This window comes from Malaclemys terrapin, chromosome 4 (assembly GCF_027887155.1).
Source record: "Malaclemys terrapin pileata isolate rMalTer1 chromosome 4, rMalTer1.hap1, whole genome shotgun sequence".
NCBI lineage: Eukaryota > Metazoa > Chordata > Testudines > Emydidae > Malaclemys > Malaclemys terrapin.
The window spans coordinates 66,151,263-66,178,244 of NC_071508.1; the positions used below are offsets into that span (position 1 = coordinate 66,151,263).

General features: G+C 38.6%; 1 protein-coding gene across 1 annotated transcript in view; it reads right to left on the reverse strand.

Annotated features, from left to right (window-relative positions):
- ANO3 (anoctamin 3) overlaps positions 1-26,982 on the reverse strand; it is a 348,638-nt gene that overhangs the window by 72,804 nt on the left and 248,852 nt on the right. Inside the window, exons 5-7 of the mRNA XM_054026242.1 lie at positions 17,530-17,688; positions 11,352-11,452; positions 5,522-5,566 (exon numbers count right to left, since the gene is read on the reverse strand). Of these exons, the coding sequence (XP_053882217.1) occupies positions 5,522-5,566; positions 11,352-11,452; positions 17,530-17,688 (305 nt within the window). The remainder of the gene's footprint in view (positions 1-5,521; positions 5,567-11,351; positions 11,453-17,529; positions 17,689-26,982) is intronic.

The window sequence follows — 26,982 nt, forward strand, 5'->3', positions numbered from 1 at the left end:
ACTGTATATTAAAAAAAAAAAAAAGACTTTTTTTCCTGGAAGACTAGATTGTGACTGGACTGTCCACATCTATATGGTGTGAATCCAGTCTCAGCTGGTAATGTCTTTATAACCTAATAGCTGTGCAACTGAGTGAGGGCCAATGTCCACATCAGTAGAAACATACTAGCACCACAATTAGCACACTTGTCAATGGAAGGTTAAAGGATGCATTTCCAGACTGAACTATTTTACATCTAGAGGAAGTTCTCTATATCAGGGCTAAGGCACATTAGTAGGCAAACTGTATTTCTGCTGAACTGTGTTGTGAACAAAGACTATTCCAATTTCCAGGATTACATCTGCAAATACACCAGTCAGACACCTTACATTAGCGTTAAATTCACTTACAAAATAGAAAGAAAAAGCTTTTTCTTAATGGTGAATCAGCTGAGTTGTCTGCATTCTCAGAGTATAACATTGTATGTACTGAGACATCCCATGCTACCTGCTACTAGCCAATTACCATATGTGAGGACAGGAGATATCAGATTCTATTTAACTCACACTGCCTTTTCTGCAATTTTACATTAATTCTTTTTTGTATAATTTGTGATCACTTAATGGTGTCTTATAAACTTGCTGGGCAACCAAATGTCATTGTCTAACCTGAGTTTCGTAGATATGTGGGTTGCATGAAGGCTCTTATGGGTTGACCTTAAAAAGTCTTGCTCATGTGGGTAGTGATTACTCTCCCAATTAGTTTCTTTTAAGTCAAGTCAGGCTAAGGGTTTGCAGTATCCAGCTGTTAGGATTAAAATTTATGAAAAGGGCAACAGCAGCAGTTATTTTGTTCAAAACTGGCTCTACAGTGTATTTATCAACATTAGACCTGCAAAGGATGATATAGAGATTCAAAGTAAGTAGGCTCTGAAAGAAAATCCAGGTCTCCATTTATACGTTAATTTTTATGGGGCTTGTAGAGAAACTCTCATAATAAAAAATAAACAGATAAATATATAGTTTATTCTGTAGTTAGATATTGCAATAAATAAACCAAACAAATCACAAAGCTATACATACCTATATCATAACCAGGAAAAGCTATTATGACCAATAAATGGTTCAGTACTCCAAAATTCAGATGTTGTTGAACATAAAAAAACTGCATGTTACCATACGCATACACAATGGAATAAATCAAGGATTTAACTTAAGTACACGAAGCACCAGAATACCCAGCTACTGCAATTCACATGTAAGCTAGGTCATTTTCAATTCTGCAAACTTCTGATGAAGGAAGTTTGCAATGTATCCTTCAATTTCTAATACTTAGAAGTAAAAACTAGAGCTGAGAAAATAATTGATTTTGTTCAGGGGGCAAATCAGATTAATTTGATTTCAAAGATTCATTTGAAACTTTTCCCATGTTTGGTTTCATTTTCAGGTGTTTTAACCCTACCCTTTTAATACCTCTACTTAAATTTCAAAACGAAATATCATTTTGAAACAAAAAAAGTTAAATCATTTCATTTTCAAAATGTTGATACAGACATTTCCAATGATTTTCTTCAGCCAGAACAATTCACCAAATTGGACTTGAATTCACAATTAGTTTCTATAGACCCTAGACTGATTTTTTTTTTCAGAAAATGAACTATTCATCTGCAAAATTTTGCCCAGCTCTAGTAAAAAATTCAATTAGAGATGGCAACTATGTTATTATAATTCATAATTGCCCAGATTTTGTGGCTAAACCAGAATTAAAATATTATGTAAACATTTTGCTGTGTATAGTAGAATTTATTTTGGTGTTTTCCTCAATATGAGTCTTAAAAGAAAAAAGAAAAAAAATTAGTCTGTCTGAAAAATCAGAGCCAAAAGACAAACAAAAATCTTTTAGGTCATCTAGTCTGAAGTCTGGAAGAATTCAGACAATTTCTGATATGTGCTTTCTTTATCTGCAATGTATTTTCTTGCAGACTTTTAAAGTATGAATTATTTAGCCTTATAGAGTACGATCTTGCTGTTCCTGTAGAATGTGGAGATATGAGTGGCAGTACAAGGACATCATGATCAGGTACATATTCACTTAATCGAGTGATTTAATAAATGAGCTGGTAAAAACACAGATATTTGATCCCATAGACAATAGAGCTCTGATCCTGTAAGCATTCCATTGACTTCAATGGAAGTCACATTCATGGAGAACATGATGTCCTTGTACTCCATGACCCCTTAACAGCTCTTAATTTATTACATTCTTTACTTACAAATATACATATTCCTAAGTAAGGATAGTTATCTATCTGTACACTATGGACTAGATCCTCAGCTGGTGTAAACGGGCATAGTTCTATTAAATGCAATAGGATTATGTCAGTTTACACCAGCTTAAGATCTGGTGTCATAACCACAATCCAACTCCCACTGAAGTCAATGGAAAGACTCCAATTAACTTCTATGAAAACTGGATCAGGCCCTAAAGCCACATACTACAGAGAGATGTAGAAAAATATTGGGGTTCACTAACTAGCAAATGCATTTTTTAAAGCTAGAATTAATGACAGTTTCTGCAAGGAGAGAGCCTTATTTCACCATAAAACAAACAAACAAACAAACAAACAAACAAACAAAAAAACCCACACTCCTGTTTCCATTGCTCTACTCCAAGAGTTGCCATTTTGCTGCAGGAAATATCAGTATTTCATCCTGGATAAAGACTGCGAAGTAAAATTACCCATTTTGCATATCTTTAATATGCCAATTTTGAAGTAAATTTAGGGTGACAAAAATGAAGTGTGTGCATGCACAGAACTTTCCTAAACAACAGGTCCAATTCTGCAGTGATTATTTATGAGCAAGTCCCACAGGACTGAATAGGTGTGGAACATCTACAGAATTACTCCTAATACATGAATATCATCATGAATTTTTAAAATATGACACCAGGGGTATTAAAAATCAAATCCTGCCTGTGCAGATACATCTGAGATTAGAATTTGTCCCCAATACGCAAAACAGTCTAATAAACTATAATCTTTTATTTAAAAATGAAGTAGGAGTGATGAGAAATAGTCATTTTAATGTAGTTCTTTATTCTAGTTCTTGTGCACTCTACCTGTTAATTTCAAAATTTTAATAGAATAGTCATTCCTATGACCTATGTTTATGTTCATAGGTCACAGTTTGTCACTCTACAGATTTATTATGGTAATATGGACAGTGATGCACACATATTGGAAAAAATTATAACAATGTGATTTATTTTTCAAATTTTGTGTTGTGTGCATTTTTAGGATTAGTTTTCTATTTAGATTTGAACTTTTCAACAGTAAGAGTTCACATGCAATTCTTTTAAAAAGGTGTTTGCTCTTTTAAAATGCTGGAATAAAAAAAACAGCAAAATATTTAACTTCCCTCGCTTGTTTTTTTTAATTTCTCACAAAACAAACTTCATATAAAAATGAAACATGTAAGTGTATTTGTCTCTGATGTTAAAGTTCTCATGGACTTCAAGGTCAGACTGGACCATCATGATAATCTAGTAGGACTTCCTGCACATCGCAGGCCACAGAACCTTACCCACCCACTCCTGTAATTTACCCATAACTGCTGGGTGACTTACTAAACTCCTCAAATCTTGATTTAAAGACTTCAAGTTACAGAGAATGCATGATTTACTCTAGTTCAAACCAGCAAGTGACTGTCTTGCTCTACGCTGTGAAATAGGCAAACAAACAAAAAACAGGATCTCTGCCAATTTGACCTGGGGGAAAATTCCTTCCTGAATGCAAATATGGCAATATTGTTTGTTACTCTACTCTTAGAAACTAGGTTGATTTCAATTGCATATTCTAGATACCTGTTTTACTAAATGGGATCATAAATCCACCTAATATCCAAGTTTTTATTACACCCAGAAATCCCCAAAAGAATTCAGTATCGAACTAAGTTTGTTTTATGGCATAGCCCTGTTACATTTGCCTTAATATTACAAAAATGTAAGTGGTTTGCTTTGAATTGTACACTAAAATGAAGCAAGCACATGCATGACGGGGAGAGGAGAAAAGCAGTTGTAAATTTATGTTATAAATTATTTCCGTCTAATATTATTATTGAAACTGAATTTATAAACCAAATTTTGCAATTCAGTGATATTTTGTGATTTTTTTTTTTGGTTAACTGGTGGTCTTGCACAGCCAACAACATAGTAACTGAATACTGCACAGGAAATAGTGAACTCTGGCAGGATTTGCACTCTTGGAGGCTCTATAGTGTAATAATTAATTGTCAAGCAAATGTAGATATTTGGTTCATAAATATGCTTAGCAGAATTCCTGTATTTTTTTTTTATAATTTCGATGGATATCAATGTCTATTTTAAAGCATTTTTTTTAGAATTTTATCAATTTAAATTTTCACATTTGTGCAAAGTTATTGGTTTTAAGCTTTTAAAATTGATCTATTTAAATTTTCACAGTTGCAGGAAATTATGGGGAATTAGAAAATGTTTTTAATGATAGTAAATGTTGAGATTCAAAAAGTTAGAGCTTTATAGCTGTTACAATATAAATTGTCAACATCACATATCAAAACATACCAAATAAAACCTTAAATCAAATTTCAATAATTTCATAAGCTGCATTTTTCTTACTTTGTCTCTCTACAAATTTTGATTATACTCGATGGAAATATTTCTGTGTGTGTGTGTGGGGGGTGAAATTGATGTTTATCCACATTTACTGATGCAAATCTAATCCTTCCAAGCTTACTCATAAGCATTAGGACACACATTTTTGGTATGGAAATTAGTCTAGAAATCTGATAAGCTCGTTCCAATTGGTACTTAAATTTTGGAACAGAACAATAGGTTTTACCAGCTCTTGAGGCTACTGTTTCTACAAGTGAGTGCTTCTCTATGGAAAATTAACAACCCATAATGCGAGAATGGAGCATATGTTAGAAATATAGTAGAACCTTGCTAACTCACACAGTGAGTCAAAGATCCTTTACTGAATATTACTGTTAGCCATCAAATATATGAAACAAAAGCTCAAGGATACTGCATCACAAAGTGTACTTTTAAATTTAGGCCTTTACTCATAGGCATAAAGTGAGCCTTGTGTATATTTGCGGGCTCAGGTTCCTAGTTCAACAACTGGAGTTTGGTTTTGATTAATACAAAGACATAATGTGCTAGTAAAAAGTATATTTTGTAAAGCGGGCTGAAATTTATGAAATTTTAGTAACCGGAGGCCTCACTGCAATGCTGTCTTTGATATTAAATCTCTGCTGATAGACTAAATGACACCATTGTTTTGGTATGAGAAGTATTTCATTTGCAGAATGAGAATTGGCAAAGCTGTACTGTACTGCATCATGTAACAGCTGGCTATTTTAAGGCATTATTTGTGTTAATGCATTTTTGAGTTTCCATGAATCAAATTTCATGGTTTTAGTTGCTTTGGATAAATTTACAACTGCTAATGTTTAGCAGGTGACTATATGCAAGATTAGAAGCTATGCATTACCCACCAACCTGCCCATGGTTTTGCTCCTCCAGTCAGTGTAATAACACTTTTTCCTGAAAGAATAGCAGAAGTCATCGGAGAACAATCAAGTAAAAGACAGTTGAAAAGGAATCCCACATTATATAAGAACACATACCATGCACATTTACATGCTAAAGAGTGAAAAACATCTTTAAATTGTAATACAGTAATTTGTTAAGGATATTCTGATCTGTGTGTCTGTTCGAATTTGAAATGGTTCATATCATGACTCTTGAAAAATGAATCTAAATTTTGATCCGACTGATCTATATAGGCTGGGCCATGTCCGACTACTGATTCATTCACTGACTTCTCAATAAAGATAATACAAGTTTTGTCCAAAAAACTATAAAGATATGGCCCTTCTTAATTTTATTAATTCTACAGGACTCATTTTCAAAATTAGCAGTTGCTTTAGTTCTGCATTAAAGGCTATATACACTCTCTTAAATCTGTACATGTGACTCTCATCGACATCCATTACCATTTTGCATGCAAATCAAGAGCAGTATATGGACCCAAGATTCATTAAGCAGTAACTGGAACAAATTGTTTTTATATTTCAGTTCTCTTCTCTCTTCTTTTCACTGGGTACAGTAACTTCTGAGGGAAAAAGTCACGTAATTTCCTATGAAATCTTCACAGAGAACAGTTATTCTTGAAACATAATACACATACAGATTTGAGGCAAAATATTTTTTTCACTTCCCACTACTGCTCTACATGCCCCCTCCCTCTATATCAAGCAACCTTTACAAAAGAACATAAGAATGGCTCTACTGGGTCAGATCAAAGGTCCAGCTAGCGCAGTATCCTGTCTTCTGACAGTGGCCAATGCGAGGTGCCCCAGAGGGAATGAATAGAACAGGTAATTATCAAGTGATCCATTCCCTGTCGCTCATTCCCAGCTTCTGGCAAACAGAAACTAGGGACACCATTCAAGCCCATCCTGGCTATTAGCCATTGATGGACCAATCCTCCATGAATTTATCTAGTTCTTTTTTGAAACCTGTTATGGTCTTGGCCTTCACAACATCCTCTGGCAAGGAGTTCCACAGGTTGACTGTGCATTGTGTGAAGAAATACTTCCTTTTATTTGTTTTAAACCTGCTGCTTATTAATTTCATTTGGTGACCCCCTGGTTCTTGTGTCATGAGAAGTAGTAAACAACACTTTCTTATCTACTTTATCTACACCAGTCATGATTTTATAGACCTCAATCATATCTCCCCTTAGCCGTCTCTTTTCCAAGCTGAAAAGTCCCAGTCTTATTAATTTCTCCTCAAATGGAAGCCGTTCCATATCCCTAATCATTTTTGTTGCCCTTTTCTGACCCTTTTCCAATGCTAATATATCTTTTTTGAGATGGCGCGACCACATCTGCACACAGTATTCAAGATGTGGGCGTACCATGGATTTATATAGAGGCAACATGATATTTTCTGTCTTATTATCTATCCTTTTCTTAATTATCCCCAGCATTCTGTTCACTTTTTTGACTGCCGCTGCACATCGAGTGGATGTGCACCTGCTGTAGTAGTAATACATAGTATGCACGGAAGTATGACTTTTTATCAGTCGAGTTAGTTTGCAGTTTTGCATTGACTTCACTGAGAACAGACTCTGGGTCTTTGGATAGTCCCTTGGGATGGAAACATATAAATGATTTTGGTTCTTCTCAGCTACATTAATGCTATGTCTAGGACCAAATACTTCCCCCTTTCATGGGTAATTCTGTTGATTTCAATGGGACTTCTGATGTAGTGTGACCCAACAGCAAATGTGAAAAATCGGGACGGGGTGGGAGAATAATAGGAGCCTATATAAGAAAAAGACCCAAAAATCAGGACCGTTCCTATAAAATCAGGACATCTGGTCACCCTATTCTGATGGGAGGTGTGTATTTAAGACAGAGTTTAGAGATAGGCCATGAATTCAAATAAAATATTCTCTTTGGGGCTATGCCTACTAGTGGTATCATTAAAGAGCAAGATTGGGATCCACCCTTACATCGCTGAGCAGGAGAGTAAGGGGGTGTAATACATGAGGCTTGATGCATCATGGGTCAACCACAGTGGGGAAAAGCAGCCTCTGTGGTGCCACTACTCCCTCTCCCATGCAGATGGAAGGGAGTGGGGTGGCTAGGATTAGGGAACGGGTAGAGCCTTAGTTCTCGGTAAGCCAGAGAGAAGGGGAAGGAATCTGCTGGTAGTAAGAACACCCTTTGGGAGAGAACTGTATTATTCAGGTGTATAATAAGGCTACCTCTCTCCAAGAGATGAGACGTGCAGTTACCTCAGCAACACAATATAGAATATGTTATAACTGCTTAGAAAATGGTTAAGTAAAACCTCAGTACAAGTATGCACTTAAAAAAAAAGTCTATTTAACATATGTATACTCTGTGTGTGTAAGCAGCGTAACTTTGTTCTTTAGAATCTTCTTTTCAAATATCTGAAGTGAAAGAAACATGAACGAAATAAAGCAAAGTAATAGCCAAGGAACCAATGGCCATGAAACAAAAGGAGAGAGGGTTGGGGGTGGGGTGGGGGCGTGGATTAAGAATTTGATTAAAAAGTTGGTTTGAATGCCTGCCTAGAAAAATTGCTAATTAGACTCCAATAAAATTGTTAGCGTATATAAATATTTGTATGAACTGGACCTTATTTCATACATTTCTCTCTAAAGTAAGGAAATCAGCTAGATCAAATATCTAAATAATTAATGTACTTTAAGTCTTTCTAAAAATAACAAGATGGGAGAAAAAACAGTATTAGGAAATGGGAAAAAATGATTAAAGTGAAATATACAATTAATGGCCCCAATCCAACAAATACGTTTATGCTTGTGAGTAACTTTATGCATGTTAGCAGTCTCATTCAAGTCAGTCATAAATGCAGGATTAGGCCCAAATTACATGACCTCACTGACTCCCAAAATATTGCCCTTTTATTTTTTTTATGTCAAAGTGAATTTCACTAGCATCCAAGCTGCAGGACTAGTCACGTAGTGTTTTATTTTTATGCTGTATTGCGTGCGGTATATAATTCCCATTCTAGTTATCACACTTCAAAGGCAGAGTAGAATGCCAGCTATGATTCCTTCTATAAAACACTAATCAGTTCCCATGCTCTTCTTTTATTAATTTGTTTTTCATTGAAATAAATAAGCAGTTATGAGAAGGCTGGGTTGTTTACAGAACTGCTAATGGGAGCTTTAATCACTCCCTGTTACTGATTCATTCTCCTCTGCCTTTGGTTGATGGCTCACTTGCTGACAAGGTCAGAGCTAGCAGACAACTATTCAGTTTTGCTCTCAAATTAAAAACAAAAACCACCCCCCCTCCTTTTTTTTGATGGTGGTTGTTCAAATATTTCAGAGTGTTGAGCCTAAATTAGCAATATTACAACTTGGAAAACTTGCACTTCTCATCCTAAAAGTGCTCCAAAGACATTAGCCAATTTGATCTCAACATTCCTGTCAGCTAGGAAAAAATATCGTCTCCTCTTTTTTACAGGAAAATCTTGCTCACATTTAAGACAATTGACTTCAGTGAGGTCAGAATCTCACCTAATAAAGTCTTGATTTTAAAAAAAAAATGCATGGACCTGAATTAACATACACAACCTCAGCTTGCACAAGCAAATTGGGTATTTTGCTTCCACAATTTAGTAAAGACAATTAAAACAGGCTCATGTAGTTTTGACAATGCAGCAGCAGGAGTCATAAACAGAACCAGGATTAGAATGCCAAACTGTCACTCCTCTAATCAGACCACTAGGCTGCATCACTCCCCCATGACAAGACAAACAGGCAGCTGACTAGCTCTAAGAGCCCATTTTATTATATTTTTACCAAGAGCTTTTCCCCCATCTTGCTGGAAGTAAACACCAGTTATCTGGCACAAAGCTGAAACAATTTGTTAGAGATGCTGGCTGTAAGTTTCACCAACAAATTAAAGAATATCCAGAACATCCCTATCTTTGTGCAAGACCTAGTTGTAGATTCATCAAGACTAGAAACGGGAATAAATTCACATCCTCTAAGCCCCGAAGAACATCTTAAAAAGCCAAATATGGAAATCATGTGTAAGGTTTGCAGCGGTTGACTGGGAAATTCAGTGATATTCCCCATCAATCACAAGCTAAGACAGCAACAAATAACTGGTGAACTGTCTAAATGAATTCCAATCTTCAGTTAGAATCCCAGGGCAGATGTCCCTCCCATATGATAAAACTTGCTCAAGAGGAGGAAAACTGAGAATCCCCTCACAGAGTTTCTCCTTGATTGTTAGCGATGGGGTTGCTCCCCAAAAATAGACTGCTGAACCCACCCCCCAGCCCTGTGGAATTCAGAGGATCATTTGAAGACCAGAGCTATTTGTGTAGAGGCCTCATGCTTCTGCACTAGATCCAAAACAGTTGTGCTACCCCAGCATAGACTGCTCTTGTCTGCTGATAAAAAGCCCGTTTTGTTTAGTGGTTTAAAATGGCAAGAAAGAAAGAGTTCATTTGGGTCCTGAAATTTAGAGAAAAATGAATATTTGAACCGTTAACAATGAATCATTCAAGTGAGAGAGAAGCACATATGGCAATATCAAAAAATCTTCCTTAATCACATGGTAAATGATTATTAATCAAGTTGTTTACTATGAAAAGGGATTTGGGAAATGATTCAGTCAAAGAGTTTAAATTTCATAATGCTCTGGTTTAATGTAGGGATGGGTACTCAAACCTATTTTCAATTGAAGACAGACAGGCTGCCTGAGACTTTCTGGGTGAAGTCTAAGCTTAGGACCTATTTACATGAAGGATTATCTCTCTCTCCCCATGCCATACTGTCGTAGTTGAAATCAGCAGAGGCACTCCAGCGAGAGCCCCACTGATGTAAGTGAGAAGGAGCTGCTGTAAGGGCATTCTCAGTGAGGCAGTCTCACTTTGGAATTTGATTGCCACCTTGGCCTGATGTATCCCAGATCCAGTGAGTTTCAGCACACACTACATGGGTCATCTTTCCCGCCCCCCCACAGTCATTTAAAAATGATGGGAAATTATAAGCATGGGGAATTGTTGAAAGGGTGGGGGAATTGCATAGTACATCTACTGGTTTCCTGGAGATAGGTTATTTTTAATTGTATTTCTGTACTTACGACAAGAATACATTTATGTTGTAATTTTTAATTTAAAAAGTGTTTAGAGTTTATGGACAAGGCTGCCTTTTAGCATTTGTATAGCTCTAAATAAATAAGGAGACTGAAGATCATCAATCTGGAAACAGGAAGTGAAGAGAATTCCAGGAACACAAAGACTCTGGCTTTCTCCAGAATGTCAGGGTTTTATCTCTGAAAGAGCGAATATTAGTTGACTCTGTAACTTCCCTTGCCTTTGGATATAATTCCAGTCAAGCTCTGGCTGTGATCCATCATTCAGAAGAAGATTCTGTGCTCCTAAGCCTAAAACCACAAACCACAGATCTTTTGAGACCATGAAAAGGACCTCCATAAAAGGTCTTGCAAAATGTGTGTGATGTGCTTTGAGCAGTAAGTTCTTCAGGGATATGCAAATTTGTTAAGAAAGTAAGCTTTTGATACAGTGGCCTCTATCATCAGCCATGTTTTTACCCCCAAAATTGGCCTTAAAAATTATTGTTTTTGAAGAGATCAGAAGAGAGGAACTTAGTTATAATGCAGCAGGAGGCTTTTTTTGTTCAGTTTGAACAATAGGAGGGGACTCCATGTTACCTTAATAAATGAGTAAAAACAGTTAAATATAAAGCATAAAAATCTAAGTATTAAAAATAAAATAGTTACTACAATACCTGAAAGGCATCCTGATGTTCATTCTTTCTGCATATTTGCATAACGTATCCCATGGACAGTGAATTTTAACAAACATTATGTCGTTGCTCGTAATAGCTGGCTGCAATGGGTGATAAAATAAATATATATTAACAGTTGAGTACCACGTGGCAGTCTGGTTTCTGAAAACATGCCTATGGGACAACTTTTGCTCTCAGAGGTGTGCGCTTTGCTCCCACTAAAGTCTATGGCATCATCTAGAGTCCTAAGTAAAGAATAGTACATGATAATATGTGCACTGCAGTTGCAATGAGATATGGAGATGAGAATAATCAAAGACATCTTCCAGTCTATTCCACTGACCATGCAGACTGCTGTTTTCTAGTGTTTTATATTTATAGTCTTATTATGAATGTCTTTAAAGATAGGACTTCCACCACTGCCTTTGGAACACTATTCCACAGAACTATATATATTGATTTAAAAAAAAATCTATCCTTACATTCTTGTACCATTCTTGGGGTGAAATTCTGATCACAATGAAATCAATAGGAGTTTTGCCATTGACTTCAATGGAGTCAAGATTTCACCCTACGTGCTAGCCTTTTTACATTTATTATAAATTATAAGCAACAAGTAAGCAATATAATAAAACAGAAAGTTCAAAAACCATATGTTACGTGAAGTACTGTATGAAATATTCATTACGTAATTAAACACACTCAATGTTACTATTTTTGGAGTCTGCAGAACTCCCAGAAACATGCAGTGTTTTAGTATGAAAGTTTTCACAAGTAAAGTGTTCTTCAAAGTAGAACATATTTTTTTTTACATTATCTTGTTGCTCACAGTCATTGAGAGATAACTTCATTTTAGGTGCATTTCAAATTTCCTTTTCAAAATGGCATTATAGTGGTAGTTGAAAGACTGACATCGCCTTGCATTTCTTCTGAATCAGACTGGCTGAGCCTACTCCATGGGCTCAGTAAGATAAACAGAAGTCATTGTGATTCATTTTCCTAGAGAAAGTGACTCAGTTTTATGAACTGTTTCTGAGCCAGGCAGAAGAATGTTACTGTAACTTACTTTTCCAAAGGACTTAGCCCTTAGAGTAACCTAGTAACTATTCATAAGGGGCTTTAGGATAGGGCTCTATTCCGTAACTCTGGGAGCCAACAGCAGTCAGAGGTGGTTTTCTTCAACTTTCTGCCAGAGTGAGTAAATGAAAAATTTACGCCCCCCGCCCCACGACCATTCTGGATTGGCATCACAGAGGCTATGATGGGTGGCTCCCACTTGAAGACACCAGTGTGGAGAATGGATCTACCATCTGCCCAAGGATGGTGTCAGCAGGCCATATGTCCTTCTTCCCAAGATGACAACCCTAAATAGGGGAGATGGGTGTGGTAACAAGGGTATAGTCTGGTGAGGGCCTGCTAAGGGAAGACGACAAATATCATGTCTGTTTTGTGCCTTTATAGATTTCAATTTTTCCCCAAATCATAATCAACACTATAGAATTACATCTAATTTGCTGAATTTACTGATTTGCAAAATCTTCTCAAGGATCTTGAGCATTGCACGATGAACAAATAACAAATATCCAAAACACAAGACCTGGTAGTAATGGGGACTTTAATTACCCAGACATCTGTTGGAAGAATAATATGGCAAAACACAAAATTTCCAATAAGTTCTCGGAATGTATTGGGGAAAATGTTTTGTTTTAGATGACAGAGGAAGTAATCAGGGGTACAGCCATTTTACGCTGATCGGAAGGTTAAAGGGAATTTGGGTGAGAGTGATTATGATAGATTTCATGAGTCTGACAAAGCGGGTATTCACCCACAAAAGCTTATGCTCCAATATGTCTGTTAGTCTATAAGGTGCCACAGGACTCTTTGTCGCTTTTTACATGATAGATTTCATGATTCTAAGGAAATGAAGGAGTGTGAGCAGCAGAATAAGAACAATGGACTTCAAAAAAGACAAACTCAGAGGACTTCCCATGGGAAGAAATCCCAAGAGATAAAGGAGTTCAGGAGAGCTGTCAATTTCTCAAGAGACAATATTAAATGCACAACTACAAACTATTTTGATCAGGGCCGGCTCCAGGCACCAGCCGACAAAGCACGTGCTTGGGGTGGCACCTTAGAAGGGGCGGCAAATGTTGGGGTGGCGGGGGGCGTTCGCAGTGTTTTTGTTGTTGTTTTTTTTGTTTGGCAGGGCGGCGCTAGAGGGTTTTTTGTTTGTTTGTTTGTTTTTTCATTTCGGCCAGGCAGTGCGGGGAGTATTTTGGCGGCGTGGCACTGGAGGGGGGGTGGGGTCTTCGGCAGCCCAGCCCTGCACAGCACATCGGGGGTTTGGGCGGCCCGGCTCGGTGCTCGGGGGGTTTGGGTGGCGCAGCACTTCGGGCGGGCGGGGGTTTGGGCACCCGGAGCGGCACTCGGGGCTTTGGGCGGGGCGACGCAGTGCTCAGGGAGCATGGGGATTTGGCGGCCCGGCGCAGCGCGGCGCTCGGGGGTTTGAGCGGCCCGGTCCGGCGCTTGGGGGGGGGAGAGGGGGTGTTATGGCGGGGCGGCGCTCTTCTTTTTTGCCTGAGGCAGCAAAAAAGTTAGAGCCGGCCCTGATTCTGATGCAAAGGAAAGATAGGAAGAATAATAAGATGCCATCAGGAGTGCTTTAATGATTTGAAAATCAAAAAGGAATCCTACAAAAATTGGAAACTGACAAATTGCTAAAGAGGAATATGAAATATACAAGCTTGTAGGGACAAAATCAGAAAGAATAAGTTGAAAATGAGTTATAGCAATGGATATAAAAGGTTGGTCTTTAAATACATTAGGAGCAAGATAAAGATGTTTATTTTTTCTGTTTTATCCCCCACCTGCAGTTTAACTCCAGAACACTTTCCGACTGGTTGCTGATTACTTTTTAAATCAATGCGATATCTCTGGAGAGAAACTAATATTAAAGTAATTGGCAATGTAGCAGGTGGTAAATCATTTTGAGTATACATTTTATTATTGTTCTTTCTGTTAGCAATCTTCTTTGTTTTAATACATGCCTTTCATCTTCCTTCCCTCTCAGTCCTCTTTACAAGTTTTAACTGTGAGAGTAGGAACTGAAAATGGTTTACCACTACAGACAATTGGATTGTGAAAGCCTATTGTTAATACACTCAAAGGACAAAATTAAGGCCGTGGTGAAAGCAGGTACAACTCTTAATGAAGTTAACAGGAGTTGTACCCATTTATGCCAGTGATTAATTTGACAATGAGACTTTACATAAGGAATGTAAATAATCATATTCACTCTGCTGGACATTTCCTCAGAACTAATTAAAACAGCAAGGGAAAGATCATCATCTTGTGTTAATCTGTATAAATCCACTGAAGTCACCACCTCATTATGCACTGGATCTGGTGTAAAACCTACTGTAGATTTTTGGTAGTAGTTTCTGCCTCGGTTATTTCAGAGTAGTGGTCAGGAATGGGCGGCGGGGGGTGGGGGTTTGTCAATCAGGACATGACAGTGGTTTGCTATGGTGTATGTGTGGATTGGGAATAATTTTTACTACTACCTATTTCATTTTGTTTTCAAGTGAAAGGATTATAAAATCTTATGCGGATTTTAATTTTTTTAAATATACACTTAGCACCTGATCTTGCACCACTGAGTGAGAGTAAGACCTGAGAATACTTCAGGTCTGAGTGTCTCATGCAAGCAGCAAGAAGGACATTAGAAAGTAATTCCATCAAATCTCCTTCATAGTTAACATGCTTTCTGTCTTTATCTCTCCTCACTTCTTTCCCCTTGTTTTATCAGGCTTCTCAGTACTAGTACTCTGAGTAAAATACATCCCAAGACAATCAAGTTGCAGAAGGCTCCGAACACAAAATGGAAAAGTAGAACATCCTCTGTATGAGAGGAAGATGGCTGTGAAGTTGGCATATAGGGGACTCTCACCCCTCCAATGCCAGCTCTACATCATTCAGCACACAAAAAGGGGATCTGGATAGCCCAGAGAGCCCAGTGAATCTGACAAAAAGAGATCAGAGCCACTATTCCACTGCAGGGAGCCGGAACAGTTGGTGTAAAGGGATTAGTTACAGAGATGCCCCACACTTTGCCTGTTACTTGGTGGTGAATTCCTATCCAGTCAACATGTTGTGGAAAGGATTGAATTTCATCCACTATGCTGACAGACCGCTTCCAATTTATAAATATTGGCAGACATGATCCTGCAGTTCTTATCAGTGGACATGATCCTGCAGTTCTTACTCACTGAAAACTGCCGTGCTGAAGCCAAAGAGCATTTTGCCTGAGGATAGATAGTTGGGTCCATGACAATATTTCTTACACATATCTAAAAGGAAATGCTACTTTTATTCTATAATTCTTGAAGGAATATTAATCATTTCAACGCTTAACCTTTAAGACAGACAAGATAGGTGAGGTAATATCTTTCATTGGACCAACTTCCGTGGTTGGAGGAGACAAGTTTTTGAGCTTATATAGAGCTCTTCTTCAGGTCTAGTTAAGCTTGAAAGCTTGCTTTTTTTCCATCAACCAATAAAAGATATTACCTTACCCCCCTTGTTTCTCTAATATCCTGGGACCAACTCGTGTGGCTACAACATCACTGCAAACAACCTTTAAAACACAGATAATAGGGAGAAAATGTTATCTACATAACACTGGAAGTGCACAATAATGTATGTTTTTAACTATACTGTCTTTGCATGGCAGCTTGCAAGGTGTCATATTAAGGGGACTGAAAAAATAAAGTGAATTTAAGAATAAATTACATTACAACTAAAAAGATTTACAGTTTTGTTTTAAGTCATTTTACAGACTTATAATGTTGCTTTGCATGATTTTTTTTCTTTCAAAATGATTGTTTTGCATCTAAACTTGTCACATTTAAACAATATCTTGTTAGAGAATTAGCGGATATTCAAATTAAAATCTGAATTTAGAAAGCTTTACTTTTCTAAAATGTCAAGTTTATTGCTTTTGGGGATAATGGTTCTGTTTTCAAAATATCAGACATTTTCAGATTTTTTTTCTGTTTTGCTAGATTGGATCAAAATAGTAACAACAATATTAAATACAATAATTGTCAAATTAGCTAAGACGGTATGTAGGTATGTGCACGAATGACTTGAAAGAGTCTAACAACTTTGTTTAAATAAGACCCTATTCTGGTCTCCATTTAACTGGTGTAAATCAGTAGTAATTCCACTGAATGCCATGGAAGTTCACAAGCGAGAGGAGAATAAAGTGCAGAGCCTGCTTCTGAATTGAGTCTGTACATAAATATTCCTGCTCTATAATCTACAATTCAAAAACAGACAGAACACATTTTCCTAGCAGGATTTCTGACTTTAAATCCCTTAGATGAGATATTTTGAGCTATTACTGCTATCAGAGTAGTTGTATTGGGGGTTGTATTTGGGGAAATATTATAGCAGTGGATAGACATCCTATTTTATCTTACTGCTATCCTTGGCCCAACAACGCCACCAATTCAGCATACTGTTAAAATGGTTCTGGGGGAATCAGATGGGACTTATCAACCTCATCATCTTGTAGAGTAGAGTAGATCTCATAGAGTAGTGGGTGGTAAATGGTTATCTTCTCCCTTAAAAAATTTCAAACATTTACCCTTTCAAAGTTTCTCATGAAAAACCAGAGATAGACACTCCATCACCCCAGAAGAACCAATACCTGGTGGTGAAGACACTTAGCTGGATGCTGAGATCCATATTAAAGTCCCTGGTCTGAATCAGTAAAAGAAGTTTGGGAAGGGACTCTTTTTCGAGCCTATCAATGCTGTTTGGACTGACTAGTGGGTGGACTTCAGTTTTTACTTCACAGTGCTCCCATCTGTGCCAACTGGGAGAGTGAGAAAGAAAACTCTAAGGAGATAGGGCCCAATTGACCACTGTACCACTCCATACATCAGTTCATCTCCACTGATTTAAATGGAATAATGCCAACATAAACAAGATCAACATAGTGGTGAATCTGTCCCTTTCTGATTTAGATGGTAACATATAACACTAAAATCCTGGTCAGCACTTATAATTTTGAAAGTCTGTTTGTAACAAATTAGGAATATTCTTAACATTTAATAGTTTATCACAATAATTTCTAGGTCATCTCAGAATAAATATATACTAGAAGACATACCTCTCTTTCTAACATTAAGCCCTCTGCCCTCAAGTTCTTTTCAAAAGTGTTTCTTTTTTCTATTTGTAGACTTGACTTTTTATAGACCAAGATGTAATCAATGCGCTTTTTACCATCTTTGAAGAAGAGGCCTGATGATGCTATGGCATTCATCTCATTCTGAAAAACAAATAAAATTGGTTACAAACAGAATTATACATTAGAAAAAAATTAAAAATTAAACATAAATACAGCATAGTGCAAGGCATGTGCTCATTGAATTGCATGTGAAGGGGTAATTGGAAGGGCAGGCATGGACAAACCTGACAATTGTTCTCCAGAATCTCAGGTTTAATTATAACACACATTTTAGCTATTACATTTGCAAAGAAAACCTTCAAGCATGAAATGAGTAACAGATGCCTACATCTACCAGAGTTTTCAGAAAACCTGAAATAGCAGCTCTGAATTATGAAGTCCCCTCACCCCCCCCCCATTCATTTCAACAGATACTACTTCAGATGCACACAACTATTTCACTGCTTATCACATCATTTAAGAAAGGAGAGGATGTGCCAACGACAAAGTATTTCCCAAAGTGTAGGAAGCAAATGGGATAGAAATCAAGATGTGTAGGCCTTTAACACCACATAGCAGGTGGAAGAAAAGATTGGTTTCATTCTTCTGAATAAGGACTCAATTTTCAAATGTTTGGAAAACACTGACATTATGTAATAAAGACTGATGGCAAACACATAATATCAAAGACATGGCAGAAAACTCACTTTAGGGCTAGTGTACACTGGCAATCCTAAAGTGCTCCGTGGCAGCGCTTTAACATGGCTTATGTGGTTGCGGCGCTCTAAAAAAACCCACTTCAATAAGGGGCGTAGCTCCCAGTGCCGGGGCACTGTTTAAACTGGTGCTTTACAGCATTGCAACTTGCTGCCCTCACGGGGGTGTTTTTTCACACTCCTGAGCAAGAAAGTTGCAGCGCTGTTAATTGACTCAAACCCAGTGACTGAATCTTATTCACTCTTTTTCCAACAATAAAGATACTTTATTCTTTCAAAGAGCCAGGGGAAAATGACAACAAAGAATGGTAACAATTGCAAGAAACATTGTCATTTTAGGACCCTATAATGCAAACACTTAGAGATGTGAATAACGATATGCACAAGAGTAGGAACATGGGGAAAGTTACTCTAAGTGTTTGCAAGAATGAGCCCAAATTTGTGGAAAATTACAGGGTTATTTCCCCTGCCTTCTGGGGAGCATTATGATCAGGTCCGGCTCCAGGCACCAACTTACCAAGCAGGTGCTTGGGGCGGCCACTTCGGAGAGGGGTGGCACGTCCAGCTGTTTGGCGGCAATTCAATGGATGGTCCCTCACTCCTGCTCGGAGTGAAGGACCTCCCGCCGAATTGCCGCCGCAGATCGCGATCGTGACTTTTTTTTTTGTTTTCTTTTTTTTGTTTTGTTTGGCTGCTTGGGGCGGCAAAACCCTGGAGCTGGCCCTGATTATGATGGTATGCCTCTGAAAAGTAGGGCTAGAATCTCATCTTAGTTATACTGATGGAAGTCTGGAGTAACACTAACAAAAGCAGAACTGGGGCTGTAGTCTCCCATAGAATTTTGGAACAGCTGATGGTGAGTAAAGTTGTATTTGGGGAACAATGACAGCAGTGGATAAACATCATATTTTATCTTCATCAAAAAAGGATAAAAACTATCTGCTGTAAAGAGCCACCATTGCTTTACTTTAGTTTAGTTAAGTGTTTTTATTTGTAATTTTCAAGTCTTTCATAACTTCCTCCTTTTATGATTATACCCTGATCCCACTATAAGGAACTTGGCTTTCCAGGCCACCTCTGGAAGTCATTTTTTTATTTTTATATTTTATTTTCCTCAGGAAGGATAGCCTTTTCTGGTGTCACACTGGATGCTCCGAAAGCTAGAAATCTAACAGCGAAACCACCCACAAAACCCTCTGGAAAAAAGGAGCATGGATTTGAATACACACATATGGAGTTCACCACCCCTCAAACAAGAGTTTCAGCTCGGCCACTCCACTGCAGAAGTAAGATATGCTGTACCAGCATCACACGTGGCCAAAACCCCACCCCATTTTAATGTACATTTGGCATACAGGAGATTTTCTTGATAAGTTCACAGGATTCAAGTAATTTAGGTTATTCATTGTGGGAATTACAGTACTTGAAGTTGTGTGTTATTTCTCTTAACTTTCTCTTATGATAAATAGAAATATTAGTTTCATTAGGCTCTGCAGCACTGCAAGTATCCCTTCAAAATACCTGGTAAAATCTTCTAATACCATATACCACTAACTTAAGTAGTTCTGGATCCGTGAAAAGCCATTTACAAATTCCAGTAGGTTACAAAATATCTACAACCACCTCCCAAAAGCACAAAAGTAGAAGACACAGAGAGAGTAAAGCAGTGGTTCTCAAACTTTTGTACTGGTGACCCCTTTCACATAGCAAGCTTCTGAGTGCGAGCTCCCGTTATAAATTAAAATCACTTTTTTATATATTTAACACTATTATAAATGCTGGAGGCTGACAACTCATGACCCCCATGTAATAACCTCACGACCCCCTGAGGGGTCCCAACTCCCAGTTTGAGAACCCCTGGAGTAAAGTTCTTGGAGAATTACAAGAGGTCACGTAAAATTTTGAATCTTTTTACTACATTTATTTTGTTTGTTATAATATTTTCCATACATGGTTCTAAATTCTACGGTGGACTTATTGTCTAATATAGTAAAAAGAGTCTTAGGAGACCTGAAATGAACCACATCTCACCCTGCTGGATGTTCAGTACTGTGGGTTCTGTTTTAAAACTTCTATATTTCACATACAATAAAACAGTTGCTTTCATAAAAAAACCTCTCCAATGTGCTGTTACTGACATATAATCCATTATTTAACTACTGATCTTATCAGTACTGATGTAAACTCAACCACTTAATGCTTTTCTGAAGTCATGGATAGCTGTTAAGCACAAAAGGTTTATGCAACTTCAGAACTGATTATCTATAAAAGGACACCATAGAAAGGGTAAGTTATATGTCGATCCAACCATTGGATTTAGAGATGAACCAGAACTGAACCCCCCCCAAAATTCATGGTTCAGATAAAATAGAAACTTGATACTAAATATCTCTGGGTTTGCAAAAACTAAAGCTAGCAAATGAGGTGTTTTTGCAAACCAAAAATCAAAACAGTCTTTCTTAGTCCATGTGAAGCAACCTGAGAACATCCTCTCATTTAGCAATGTTATTTAAATTAGGCATTGCTCTTCAAATCCAGGTTTCATGTTGGAAGTCATCTCTTGCCCTGAACAGCTGGTGATGGTGTCATGTTTTCCTTTCATAGTTCACACACAAACGGGCTCTGGGAGATGTTCAATATATTAAGATCCTTGGACCATATGGAAATTTGAAGTGTAGTTGCAGTCAGAAAAAGTAACAGTAAAAACCATCATTATATTTCTCAAAATATACATACTGCAAGATTAACTCCTGTATAACAAGGTGTAGCAAAGTTGCTGCCTCAACACACCCTCTCTGGGCTGGATATGGCATCACAGCCCCCATTCCCTCAGTTCTCTCCCACTGTCCTTTGGCCTACTCCATATGTAGGAGTGTCCTAGCCCTCCAGCCAGACTACTTTACAGAGTTCAGTCCCTTCTGGGGACAGAGTCCTTTACCAAAGTTCAACAAAAATGTATGCAAAACCAAACATTCAACCCAGCTGGGCTCAGCTGGCAGCCACTTTGTAACAGGCAACAGATTATCCTCTTGTCTAGCCACAGGCTTCTGTGCCTCAATCAACCCCACAGCCCAGCAGCTGGGAACACTCCTTTCCTCACTTAGGGGTTCAAGCAAACTACAACTCCTCAGGTCCCTGTCTCAAGTCAGGCTTCCACCTTGTCCCTGGAGAAGACTGTCTGCTTTTCTCTAATTCTCAGCTGTCTTTTATGTTGCTTCCCAGAGAGAGGGACCTCTTTCCCGCCTCTCCCCTGGGTCTCCACTCTCCACCTGGGCTCACCCAGTTCTTTATGGAAAAAGCTCTAGCTCTCCCCCTCTCCCAAGCTAGGCTTTATCTCTGGCCCATCCTCCAGGTGCAAACTCGGTGATTAATTGGCTTCTCAAATCCATATTAATCCTTTCATGGCATGTGTGGGTAAATATCATATCAGAAAGGGACCATTTAAGATTTATTCATCACTTAAAACTCAGTGGAGCCCTGTTTTAAAGTAAGTTTCTGGCCTTCATGGTTGCAAAGAAAAGTTTGAAAGCATGAACTTGACAGACTCAAAAACTGGAAGGCAAATAAAAAGAATCCCAAAGTCAGGGGTTTTTTTGTTTGTTTTTAAAAGAATCTGATTTTTAAGCCAATCCCAAGATTTTTGGGCTTGGCACATGGTGTTGGTGATTCTAAGAAAGACAATTGTTATCCTTCCGAAGCTGAAATTTTGGGTGATTGGAAGGGGCAGAGAGCTTTCTCTTTGACTTCCCTATAATTATGACTATGTTAATTAGTTAAATAGATACTGAAAAAATGCATGTACATGCATATTGACTATAGTATATTATATATAGTTTTGTTTCCTCCACTATAACAACCCTGCTTTTTGTATGATTGAGTAACATAAGGCCAAATTCTGCAACTTCTCCTTGCTTGAACAGTACCTTACTTTGTGAGCACTGCCCATGATTTCCGTGGCATCAGTGGGACTCCTCATAAAGTAAGGTACTATTAGTAATGTAAGCGTGGCACACTCAGGTCCATTGGAATTGTTATAGAATAATTTCAGAGGGACTGCTTGCAAAGTAAGGTACTACACTCAACATGAGTAACAATGGCAAAATCTGTCCAATAGGAATTAAAAAAGGCCTTCAACTGAGTACACTTTATACCGAGGTGAGCAAACTATGGCCCCGGGGACCGCATCCGGCCCTCCAGAAATTTTAATCTGGTCCTCGACCTCCCGCCGGGGATCAGGGTCCAGAGCTTGCCCTGCTCCAGCGCTCCAGCCAGGGAGCAGGGTTGGGGGCTTGTCCTGCTCCGTGCGGCTCCTGGAAGCAGCAGCATGTCTCCCCTCTGGCTCCTATTCATTCACGCTGCCCCTGCCCCAAGCACCACCCCCGCAGCTCCCATTGGTCGGGAACCATGGCCAATGGAAGCTGCAGGGATGGTGCCTGCAGACGGGGTGGCGCGCAGAGGTGCTGGAGCTGCATCTAGGAGCTGCTTGAGGCAAGCCCAGAGCTTGCACCCCTGACCCACTCCTGCGCCCCACCTCCCCATCCCAGTCCTGATCCCCTTCCTGTCCCCCAAGCCCCTCAGTCCCAGTCTTGAGGACCCTCCTGCACCCCAATGCCTCATTCCCAGCCCCATCCCAGAGCCCTCACCCCCAGCCAGAACCCTCACCCCCTCCTGCATCCCAAGCTCCAATTTTGTGAGCATTCATGGCCTGCCATACAATTTCTGTACCCAGATGTGGCCCTCAGGCCAAAAAGTTTGCCCATCCCTGCTTTATACAGTAAACTATATAGGAGGCTACTTAGTTGTACTGGACATTAAAATGTGTACAGGAGAATTCAGAGGACCAGGAGAAAATTAGTGCTGCTCTTGATTTAACAGAAACAAGAGACACTTTCTGATGCTGACCCAATGAGTATTGAAAGGAAAAAAACAGGCTAAATCTCAGAAAGCATACTCTGAACTACTAGACGAATATGTCTTTAATTTGTTTTTTTATGTGGTTCAGAACATATCCAAAATAAATCACACAGATCTCTTAGGATATTTTTAAAAGTTATTTTGCAATCATACTACTACTAAAACCATGGGAAAAAAGTGACGAGGCCAACTGAAAAAGAATAGATTGCATTCTTCCTATGAGAGCGCAAAATGCTGATTACAAAATAATGAAGACTAATGTGAAGACATATAGGTAATATTGTCATACATTGAAACAAAACCAGCTAATAAGAAAGGCTTCCGTTTTTGTCTAGCTTTTCATTTCCTCCATCTTTCTAGCCTTTTTTTTTTTTTTTTCTTCCTAGAAACGCACACACACAATTAGGTTACATTGAAATTAAAAAGTTGATTTGTACATTGCATAAACAAAAATATTGATACAAAATCTGTACTGAAAAATAATGTTCCCTATTTTTTAATTTCTGGTTTATCGTTCTGTATAGTCTGTTATTTTTATTTAGCATCTGTATTGCAACAATATATAGAAGTCGCAGTTGGGATTAGGGCTATGTTGTTGCAAGAGACTGTCACTGCCTTGAGTTTAGGTTATTTTCCCCTCCATTGCTAAAAACTGTATGGATATTAGAGCTAAATTCTGGCTAGAGCACTGAATACATAGTGTACAGTAAGTTTAGCAGAGAAGCTATGTAACATTAAAATAACAACTGTTGCAAAGTAAGCTGGTAATTTATATTAAGTGATTAACTTAAAAAACAATTCGAAATTAAACAATTTCTGGTCAACCAATCCTTCCAAACTGTGGAATGCATAATAAGTAAGGCTACGATTTTGTCATAGAGGTCGTGGAAGTCACGGAATCCGTCACTTCCAGAGACCTTTGTGACTTCAGCCCACAGCAGCCGGGAGTTGCGAGGGGCCCCCTGGGTGTGCCGAGCTGCCACGGGTGGTGTGGGGGATCCCACAGCTGAGCTCCCCATTTTGTCACGGATATTTTTAGTAAAAGTCAGGGACCAGTCACGAGCTTCCATTACTTTTTTTTTATTGCTCGTGACTGGTCACTGACCTTTACTAAAAATATTCGTGACAAAATCTTAGCCTTAATAATAAATGACATTGTTTAGCTGCAAAATGGAGTGTGGTTTGCACAAAGGTGGACAAGGCACACCTAAAGAAGAACATATATATATTCTTGCTCATATACAAATGAGTCCTATATAATATACATACCATGAAAACAAGATCTACCTCACCCCAACCCAAGATGATGATAAATAATAATGCCTATTTATTAAATAGGACTTTTCATCAGTAGATCTCAAAGTGCTTCAAATCTTTTAATACATTTATCCTCAAAATTTTCTATCCCGTGAGGTAGAAAATTGCTATTATATACATTCTACAGCTGGGGAATTGAGGCACAGAGAAACTAACTGATTTGCTCAAGGTGACACAGGAAGTCCATGGCAGAGCAGGGAATTGAACTGGATCTCCCGTTTCGTAAGACAGTGCCCTAACCACTCAATCATCCCTCCTGCCCAGGAGCTGGAATAAGTGATACACCCAATACACTTAAACTATGGACTAATCCCGGTCCTTGGTGCAATTTAATTGGTTTCAAAGCTGTTCAGAGTTTTGGAATGTTATAAATAGCCCTGGCAGAGAGGTGTGATTAGTGAGAAGAGTGAAGGTGACTTAGGTGAAAGATAAATGCCATCCACTTGCATCAATGGGTGAAGGAACTTGTTGGGGCTTACAGTGAAATGGGGACAGCCCCAGCAGCAAGGGAGGGAGGCACTTGCCAAAGAACAATAGGTAGTTCCTCCCACTGGGAGAATTTGGCACCTATTGGCCAGCTGGGAGAGAGTGGTACTGATTGGCCAGCATTCCCCAGCTCCCAGGATTTAACCAGGTGCAGGGGCCATGTTGAGCCTCTTTTGGCTCCATTCCAGCAGGCCATCCTACCCACCAGAACTAGGAACAGGAACCAGGCCAGAGAGATAGTTTGGGTCTAGCCAATTGCCTGTTTAGGGGGTCAGGAAGGATTCTTTTCTCCCATGGGCCAATTGACAGAAGACCAGAGAGTTTTTTGCCTTCTCACAGCATCTTCAAGACACAACGGGGTTACGTGGAAATGCGCCTAATATCTAACTGAGGTACTGGGGTGGTGTAGTTTATTTGTCACAACTTGTCGCTGGTTTGCAGTTCAGTTAAGAGAACAAAATTAACAGTTCCCAGAGGAAAAAGACCTGGGATTTTGGTGATGGGCCTTGGGCTCATGTGATAGGGTGAGAACTTGGGGTCCTTGCAGGCCAAGTTCCCCACCCCACTGCAATCTCTGTTCCCCTCATGGGGGAGGGGGAAGATTGCTAGAGCTCAGAGAGAGCTGAGTCCTGGGAGGTAGGCTGAACCCAGCCTACCCCATGTTTATAAGATAGGAACCCTGTAACTCCCACACTGGAACCAATTAATTTCCTGGTATAGAATAGTATGGGTGAGTAGCACCCTGGCCCTGTTTTAAAGTTTAATAAAAGTTGCCACTTGCCACTTAATTCCATGCATGCATCTGTCCTGATTTTGCTGCTGTGTCCACATCAAATGTAAGTATCACATGGATATCACCACTGCATACAGTATGTGTTGTGTAGATGCACACAGTTACATACACAAAAGCATATATACATATTGTATTAATACTGCATCTTTCAGTCAGCAGCTTTGCCTAATCTTTTGCAAATGAATTATTGCTTTCACGTCTCAAATAAAGCACAGTCCAACAGCTGATAATGGTGCAATACATTGACCATACACTAAAGAATCTTGGATGCCTAACAGTATACCAGATGGTGTTAACTCAAAACAATGTTCTATCATAATACCGGGGGGATTAGTTGCAACTGAAGTATGTAGCATTATATAATACCACCTCACTCTCATATAGCATTTATCAGTAGATATCAAACCATTTCCAATCTTTAATGTATTTATTCTCACAGCAGCCCTGTGAGGTAAGAAGTAAAGTGAGATTATGATGCAAACTGTTTGGATTTTAGCTTGTTGACAGTTATACATTCTTAATATGTTTCAATTTTCTATGCATCAAGGAATGCATTTAAACATGAAATGAAAATCAATGAATATGACAATATATTAAGTTCCATTTCCAAATTCCATATGGACAAAACTAGATAAATCGATTTTGATTCAAACCTATAGAGTCACTTGGACTCCGACTTCAGTGATCTTAGAATCAGACCCTAGCCAGGATATTTGCTCCTTCTGTTCTGTGGTGTTACTACATAGTGTTAAACAGCTGCTAATTTTCCACCATGTAAGCAGCCTCACCATTTAGCTGAGCTGCGATCTTTTAAAAGATCAAAATAAATGAATACATTTCAGAAGGGTAAAGTGAATACATAATGACTTGTGAGGTATAGATATTCTAAAGGCGTGAGTTTTGGATGATTGCATCATTCATTAATGGCAAAACCATGAGTAATTATGCAGGTGATCGCAAAGGAATGCAGATATAATATACTATGTGTCACACACATTTTCTTTATATGGCACCTGCTGTGTTGCCCATGAAAAGAGTATTTTCGAATTTTAATTTTTTTAAATCCAGACCATTTTTAATATCCCTCTGATTATAGAGCTAAGGCTCTGCCCTTTGTGAAGTGCTTTGAAACCTATTTTTAAAAGATGCTGTATAAGAGCGAAGAATAAT